The sequence below is a fragment of the Gavialis gangeticus genome, unplaced genomic scaffold (assembly GCF_001723915.1).
Source record: "Gavialis gangeticus isolate Ggan-Ray unplaced genomic scaffold, GavGan_comp1, whole genome shotgun sequence".
Taxonomy (NCBI): Eukaryota; Metazoa; Chordata; order Crocodylia; family Gavialidae; genus Gavialis; species Gavialis gangeticus.
Genome location: NW_017728991.1, coordinates 14,433,098 through 14,440,815, shown reverse-complemented (window position 1 = coordinate 14,440,815; position 7,718 = coordinate 14,433,098). Strand labels below are relative to the sequence as shown.

At 48.0% G+C, this 7,718-nt stretch overlaps 1 protein-coding gene and 1 long non-coding RNA gene across 4 annotated transcripts in view; one reads left to right on the top strand and one right to left on the bottom strand.

Annotated features, from left to right (window-relative positions):
* Positions 1-104: 104 nt before the first annotated feature.
* Positions 105-7,718, top strand: part of FDXR (ferredoxin reductase) — a 25,676-nt gene continuing 18,062 nt past the window's right edge. For 2 of the 3 annotated variants that reach the window (XM_019517871.1, XM_019517862.1), the window contains exons 1-4: positions 105-220; positions 3,823-3,920; positions 5,627-5,722; positions 6,747-6,869. In XM_019517871.1, coding sequence (XP_019373416.1) covers positions 154-220; positions 3,823-3,920; positions 5,627-5,722; positions 6,747-6,869 — 384 coding nt within the window. In that variant the 5' untranslated portion in view covers positions 105-153. Of the gene's footprint in view, positions 221-3,195; positions 3,450-3,822; positions 3,921-5,626; positions 5,723-6,746; positions 6,870-7,718 lie in introns of those variants that run through there. The other variant, XM_019517881.1, reaches the window with a different exon arrangement.
* LOC109297835 overlaps positions 425-7,718 on the bottom strand; it is a 20,962-nt gene continuing 13,668 nt past the window's right edge. Inside the window, exon 3 of the long non-coding RNA XR_002097439.1 lies at positions 425-436. This is a non-coding gene — a long non-coding RNA (uncharacterized LOC109297835). The remainder of the gene's footprint in view (positions 437-7,718) is intronic.

Here is a 7,718-nt window from a genome sequence, read left to right as displayed (position 1 = left end):
GGGCGGGGCTATGCTAATCGAAAGGCTTTCCCACCACGCGATTGGCGGAGAGCCGCGCTGGGCGGGGCTGCCGTGAGCCTTGGTCCGCGCCTAGCGGAAGTATGCGCAGAGTGGGTTCGGAGCTCGTGGCGGCCGGTCAGGGCAGGCGCGGGGATGGGCGCGAGCGGCGGCTGGAGGGGGGCGTCCGCCCTGCGCTGCCTGCGGCCCGCCGGCCTCGCGGGTAGGGCCTGGCCCGGGGCTGGGGGCATGGTGCCCTGTGCGGCTGGGCCTGGGGCGGGGTAGGCAAAGCCCTTGGGTGTCTAGACTGCCCAGAGCTGTTAGGGTGGCAGCCTCGGTAAAGCCCGGGAGGATAAAGCAGCGCTGACACAGATGTGCTTAAACCCCTGGTATCGGGGTTGCTTTCTCTCGGAGCTCCGACCTCAGCCTGCTTCTCCTGCTTCCTGGCCCAGTGCCTTGGAGACAGCCGAGGGCGCGAAATCGTGGGGTGAAGTTTGCTCTTGTGTAGCTGATGTACCTCCGGCCGTGTTGCAGGTGGCGAGGTCGGTAGCGGATGGCTGCTCTGGGGCCCCGGACAGGCGGAAGGAGTTTGGCTTTGGCTCCGTGCCTCTAGTCTCTGAAAAGCCGAGGCGCTGAAGCCTGGCCTCTCATTTCAGGTGCTCCGTTCGCAGCACCTTGGGCGCAAAGCCCTGAGTAGCTGCAGCAGCTGTCGCCTTCAGGTGGAGTTTGACAGTTTGGCCCCACTCGGGTTGTCTCTGCCAAGTTTGGCAGCCGGGAGGTCTCCTGAAGATGTTGCTGAGGTGATGGAGAAATAGGTGGTGGGAGATGGGGCGTGGGGTTGGGGGGATGTTTGCTAAGGATATTAAGAAGTAATATCCTAAGTAATTCTAACAGGCGAGCCAAAAAGTGCTAAGAGACCTATGAGATGATGGCGATGGTTTGGTTTGGGACCCAAAGGTGGGTTGAAGGGACAGCTAAAATTTAACCCAGATACATGAATGCAAGTGTATGTCAGCAAAATGAAGTTAAACTCCTTGTTTGCTGCTGGGTTCTGGGTAGGCCTTTCACGAGAGAGGTTTGAAAGCTCAGTACAGATGTCTGTCCAGTGTGTTCTGTATCCGTCTTCTTGATGGACAAAATGTCTACCAAAAATGCTTGGTACACAGATAAAAGGGTGGAAAGTGTTGAGATCTCGATGGTATTGCATCAATTGGATGTATTCTCAGTTGGAGTAGGCTGTTTGCTTTTGTTACTCGTTTTAAGGAGGAAGCAGTAGTGAAGAAGATGACTTAGAAAAGGGTGCTAGATATGAGGATTGAGGGACTTTGTTGCAATGAAATCTACAGCTTTACCTATTCAAAAAAGGCAATAGATGAATGTGACTTGAATTCTCATCAGTTGCTGTGTTTTATCTTGTGCTACAAGTAGAATGAAAGAGGGTCACCTTCTTTAAAGGAAAGTTACCAAGTTTAAATACAATATGTTGTAAATCTGTATGCATATATTAGTAGTAGTATCTTGATTAGAAGCAAAAATTACTCTCTGGTAATCACAGAATTGTAGAAAATAAGGGTTGGAAGGGACCTCAGGAGGTCTAGTCCAACCCCCTGCTTAAAACAGCACCTTCCTCAACTAGATCATCCCAGCCAGGGCTTTGTTGAGCTGGGTCTTAAAAACATCCAAGGATGGAGATTGCACCAGCTCTCTGGGTAACCTGTTCCAGTGATTCAGTACCTTCCTAGTGAGAGTTTTCCCTAATATCCAACTTAAACCTCCCTTGTTGCAGCTTTGGACCATTGATACTTGTTCTGTCATTGGTCACTACTGAGAGCAGTCCAGCTCCATCTTCTGTGTAACCACCCTTCTGATAGTTAAAAGCTGCTATCAAATCCCTTCTCAATCTTCTCTTGGGATTGCATGGGATTCTTCTGTCCGAAGTGCATGACTTTGCACTTACCCTTCTTGAACCTCCTGAGATTCCTTTGGGCCCAGCCCTCCAATTTGTGTAGGTCACTCTGAATCCTAGCCCTACCCTCCAGTGTATCTACTACTCTTCCCCTCCCTCCCCCCGCATCTTGGTGCTATCCGTGAACTTGCTGAGGGTGCACTCCATCCCATCTTGCAGATTGTTAATGAAGATGTTGAACAGAACTGGCCCAAGGAGCAACCCCTTGGGCACTCCACTGGATACTGGCCACTGAGCCATTGATTACTATTTGTTGAGTCTGACAATCCAGCCAGCCTTCTGTCCACCTTACAGTCCAGTCATACAACCCATACTTCCTCAGCTTGCTTGCAAGAATGCTGTTGGAGAAGGTATCAAAAGCCTTGCTAAAGTCAAGGTATATTACATTCGCTGCTTTCCCTGCATGCTTTCCCTGCCTGTTTTTATGTGTTCATCCATCTAATGTATATGTGGATGCACGCATCATATTGCTTAGCAATATGTGATTGGAAAAATTACCTTTCTTGTTACAGCACATTCAGTAGGATGTAAGTCTGGGTTGAATAAATTAGTTTAGTTTAATCCAGTCCTTCGTGTCTAAGTGATGTCCATGTCATGAATCAAGCAGTGTAATTAAACTAAATCGGCAGTTTCAGCAGAGAGGTCTGTGGTTGAATGGACCATGGAGACTCCACTGTTTCCATGTGGAGGTCAAGGGTGAGTCAATTTATTAAGGTGTGCTGGAGAGTCTGTCACTGCATCTGCCAGACCTGTGTTGTAGCAAGAAGAGTTCATTTCCCATTGTGTCCTGCTGACATCGTACCCCTGGATTAGAGTCGCCAAGAACTAGCCACTCCTAAATCAAAAGGTCCTCCTTTCCCTTCAAGGAGAAAATGCCCTCCTGAAATGCACTGCACTTCTGTTCTGTTTTCTCTGAGGGCTTTGACGAAGCCTTAATGTCCTTGGGAGGTGGGTGAGAATTACTGCCCCTGATTTACACTGAGGCAGCCAGTGCAATCCTGACACGCTGTCCCCCTGAGCTAATTACATTCCCTGCAGAAATGGGGACCAGGTAACTTTTGTTTCCCCAGAAGAATCTAATGGACTTTACAGGTCCTGTGAGTGTGGAGCTGGGAAGCTGCTTTCTGAAAGAGAGAGAAATATCAAGGCTACAGAAGAAAAATATCAAGGGCTTGGCAGAGAAATGCAGTCTCCGGCATTTGACCCACAGTAATTTGGTCTTGAGTGTCTTTGTACTCAGTGGAATAAAACTTCTCATCTGACTTGCAAGGTTGTGCTGACTTATGACTAAAAACAGGCTGTGGTGTCCAACTTTTCCAGATGCTGCTTACTGCAGGCCTCTTAGTTTATTGATCACCTGTGATGGGAGTGGGAGGAGAAGGATTGCAAGGTGCTAGATGGATGTTACAGCTACGGCCAAAGGGAAGAGCTTTTGTGATTCTCAAAGGTGCAGGGTTGGCTTGTCATGTGGGGAGGAAAATCTCAAGTCGGAGGAAGCAAGAGGCAGCAGGACAGTTTCTTGTTAGACACTTGTGAATAGAGGCAGTGGTGCAGGGGCGCTTAGTAGTTACCTTTCAAGTGCCTGTTCTGCACACGGGGGTAAGTGATCTCAAAGGGGTGTTCTTTTTAAGCCCCTTTTTATAAGGATCCTTTGGAATCTGAACTGTGGGTGTCCTTAGTTCACTTCTATAGCATGCCTGTGTCTGCGCCTCTGACAAGCCTATGCTGATGTAGGTTCAGCATGCCCAAGAGATCTCGGCGTAGCAGAGATGCCTGTGGGAAGTGGGTTGGATTTCCTATTTGTTTGTTCCTATTTGTTTGAATTCCTATGCTGACTTTCCTATTTGTTTCCTGTCCAGGTTTCAAGAGGCCCCTTTCCACAGGTGAGCGCATTCCCCGGATATGTATCGTGGGCAGCGGACCTGCTGGGTTTTACACTGCCCAGCACCTGCTGAAGGTACTTGGCTTTCATTCAACACGGAGGGATGCAGCTGCTTGGTGTCCTGGCATATAAGGGTTGTAACCATCCCAGAGCAGCACACAGGATGATTCGTTTGGTGGTAGCACTGAGTTTGGCCATCATAGGTAGTACTGGCCTGACCCCACCATAAGGAATATGCTGAAATGGAGCTGTGTTTTGTATCTCTCTACCTCTTGCACTGCAATGTGTAGGCATCACTGTAGAGCCTGCTGTAACTTAGAGCAGCCCTTGGGCTGCTGTTAATTGTCAGGGCTATTTGGATCTCTATAGCAGGTCTTCCCATAGGGAATGTGCAGGGGTGGCCTACAGCCACCTCTGTTCCCCTTTCAGTGGTCTTCGTTCCCAGAGGGTGTAGCACAGCATCTGCCCCCAGCTGTTTATGGACAAAGCGGGGGAAATACTGTTTCTGTAATTAGATTTGCCACATACATGCATCTCTTAAAGCCTGTGCTCTCAATAAAGACTTTCAGCATATATCTGTTGTTAAAGGAAGCATGGTCATTTTACATGCTCTCCATTTTGGCTAAGTCAAACAAACAAATCTGCTTCCCCCAAGATCACTGGGTGTAACATGCTGAACTGTAGCCATTAATAAACTTCAGGGACAAATCTCAGGGCTACTTTTTATCTCTGTGCTCATTCAAACTGAAAGGCATGAACTAACTACTGTATTTACCCAAGTCTAAGATGACTTCAAATTTAAGACCCTCCCCCCTCCCAAATAATTATATTATATACATGATATATATTGGTATAAATTTGTTTATCTACATAGTATAAATTTGGTATAGAATCTAAGTATTTGAGGGTCGTCTTAAATTGGTATCCCCCACTGCTGCAGGTGGGATGGTGGCGGGGAGAGGGGATACAGGTGGCAGGGAGTCAAGTGGCCTGACACCTGTTCCTTCCACACCACTTGCTCCCCCCCGCCTCCTGTGACACCCCCCCACCCCTCCCCCAGCTGCTGCAGCAGCTGCGAGAAGGTAGACCTGTTTAAGTTTTGGGGTGGGTTTTTTTTTTGTTGTTTCTTTTTTTGTTAAGCTTAGTTGTATCTTTTTCCATAGTTCCTGGTTGGCAAAACCTTGGCTGAACAGAGTGTTGGAGAGGTCTGATGTATTTTAGCATCTCTGCAGCAGAAATAATCCATGCTTTGTCTGCAGTTCTTGTTTGCTTTGACAAATTCAAGAAGGATTGGGCTAACCCTGACTGCCCAAGGCCCTTGGAGCCATGCTTTTATCTTGGCGATTTTTTTTGTCCTGGACAAGCTTGTTAGTTGTCAGGGTCCTTTTGTCTTATACAGTGGGTTGTAATGATTGCTGTTGTAGGCCTGTCCTTGCTACTTGAAGGCAAAGCTTTAGAATTACCACTAATGAGAGAGTGCAGTTCCTCATGTATACACTCCTGCCCCATTCACTTGCTCATACCTGGGAGCAGAAATCAAGGGGGGGGGGGAAGTAGGGGTATAAGAGTCTAGCTGGGTGTTGTTAATTTTGAGTGCATCTCTCCCTCTTTGTGCTGAGGTGCAAGAGCTCTCTGCCTCCCTGCTGTACCTGCAGATTCAAGAAGATCAGGAGCTCCTCCTCTGCAGCCTGTTCTAAACGCAGAAAGCCGATGTCTGCCCCATCTAACTTGTGCACTGTCTCTGGTGGCTTCTATCGTGACTATGTGCTCTTCTTCTCTAGCACCACAAGCTAGCCCGAGTGGACATTTATGAGAAGCTGCCTGTTCCCTTTGGCCTCGTTCGTTTTGGTGTGGCACCAGACCACCCTGAAGTCAAGGTTTGTAGTGGTTTCCCCATCATCTGACAGGGCTCAAGGTGGGGAGAGGGCCCATTGTTGGCCTTGGAGAGGGACGCACTGGTCTCTACCTTGCCTATCTGTGGCGCAAGCTAACAACAAGTCTTAGATCCCTTTGGTCCCAGGCATGAGAAGTAATGAGGGCAGGGATGCAGTTCCTGTGAGGTAATTTCCCCTGTTGTAAGTGTCCTTTCTCTGGTTCCAGATTGTTCAAGGGGGAGGAAAGCGGGCTGTTTGCAGAGGCTTTGAATGCTAAGTTCTGGAGGAGAAGCTTTGGAAGAGGGAAGCTTGTTATCTATAACAAGGTGTTTTACTGTCTGACTCAAGCAGGCAACTTCCTATGAAAGCTGGGTACACAAGGCAAGGTTGGCTTGGGTAGGCAGCTGGCACTGTTGAATGGGATTGTTCCGCCGTTCTTATCTCTAGAGTTTTTGGTTTTTCTTTTCACTCACACATGGGTAATCCTGGTCTCCAGTCATTCGGGGAACAGCAGGATCTGTTGTGGCTGCTAAAAACATTCCATCTGTGAGGTTCTTGCTTTTATTGTAGGGAAACAAATGATTTTTCCAACAGACAAGCAAGACTGACTCATCTGCAATGCCAGCTGGAGCCTTGAGTTGTCTTGGCTAGCATTGGGACAGTCATTCCCAGCACTGTTCAAAGGGCAAGATTTGAGTCAAACCCTCCAGCTATCTGTTCTCTACTTTTCAAAGGTGGAATCTTGCACTGGTGGTGGATGGGACACTGAAAAATGAGCTCTGCTTTCTTCCAACAGAACTGACAGAAATGGTGCCAAGCCACAGATAACTGTGTCTGTTTTAAAAATAAATTGCACGGAGCCTTCGTCTGATGAGGGCTGTGAGGCATGAATTGGAGAGAGCTTCAAGGTCCCATAGAGCCATTGTCGAGACCTCTCTGCCGGTTTCTCTTTTTGGTTGTGTTTTCTTGGGATGTAGTGTGCAGCTGTTCTTGTTAAATCCTTTCAACTTTCTTCCCCACCCAACAGAATGTGATCAACACCTTTACCCAGACAGCACAGTCTGATCGCTGCTCCTATTATGGGAATGTCACCGTTGGGAAGGATGTCACTGTAGAGGAGCTGCAACAGGCTTATCATGCGGTAGTCTTGGTGGGTTGATGGACTGTACGTTGAATTAGAAAAGGGTTGAAAAGAACCGGATGTGCTTGAATGGTCAGCATGTTTATACCAGTGTAGTCAATGTTACACTGATGTAAAGACACTGACAAGTGAGACAACCCCTTGAACCAGGGGAACTTCCACTGATTTTGTGAAGTACTCCTGAGAGAATTAGGGGTATGATTCTTGCAGTTAGACTGGTTTGGGTTTGTGTCTGTCCTGGAGTAGCTGGTTGCTAAACCTGTTTTCTTGTTGCCCAGTGGTAAGATGCTATAAGAGCTGCAGTCTGCCTCTTCCTGATCCCAGCATCATTTCCAAAGACATGTACATTACACTGTGATAAATGTTCATTTGTCTACGTGTTGGGTTTTTAAGGAGAAGAGTGTCTTGTCTTTAACCCATTTTATGGCCCTCATTACTCCAGCAATTCAATTTCACAATCCCTTAAAACATTCATCATCCCACCCCACTGTGAGGCAGGGCAGTGTTTTCCCCTCGTCACAGATGGAGGACTGAGGCCCAGGGGTATAAGGGACTTGCTCAGGGTCATCTGACTTGAGGGGGAAGTGGTTAAATTGTTTTGCTGTGCATCCAGAGATGTGAGTATGAGCCTCTCTAGATTTGTGTGGAATACCAGCCCTAGCCAACCCAGCTATAAATGGACACCTGGTCATTTGAGTTGAGGAAATTGAGGCAGCTGGACATGAAGCTGGCCACATCCATCCCTTTGGCAGCCTTGTGGGCTATAGAGGCTGGTGTGTCTTAACCCTGCTGGGGCTTGGGCATTCCTTTGATGTAATGTGTCAGTGACGGGCTTTATGACAACTTTGATGGGATGCC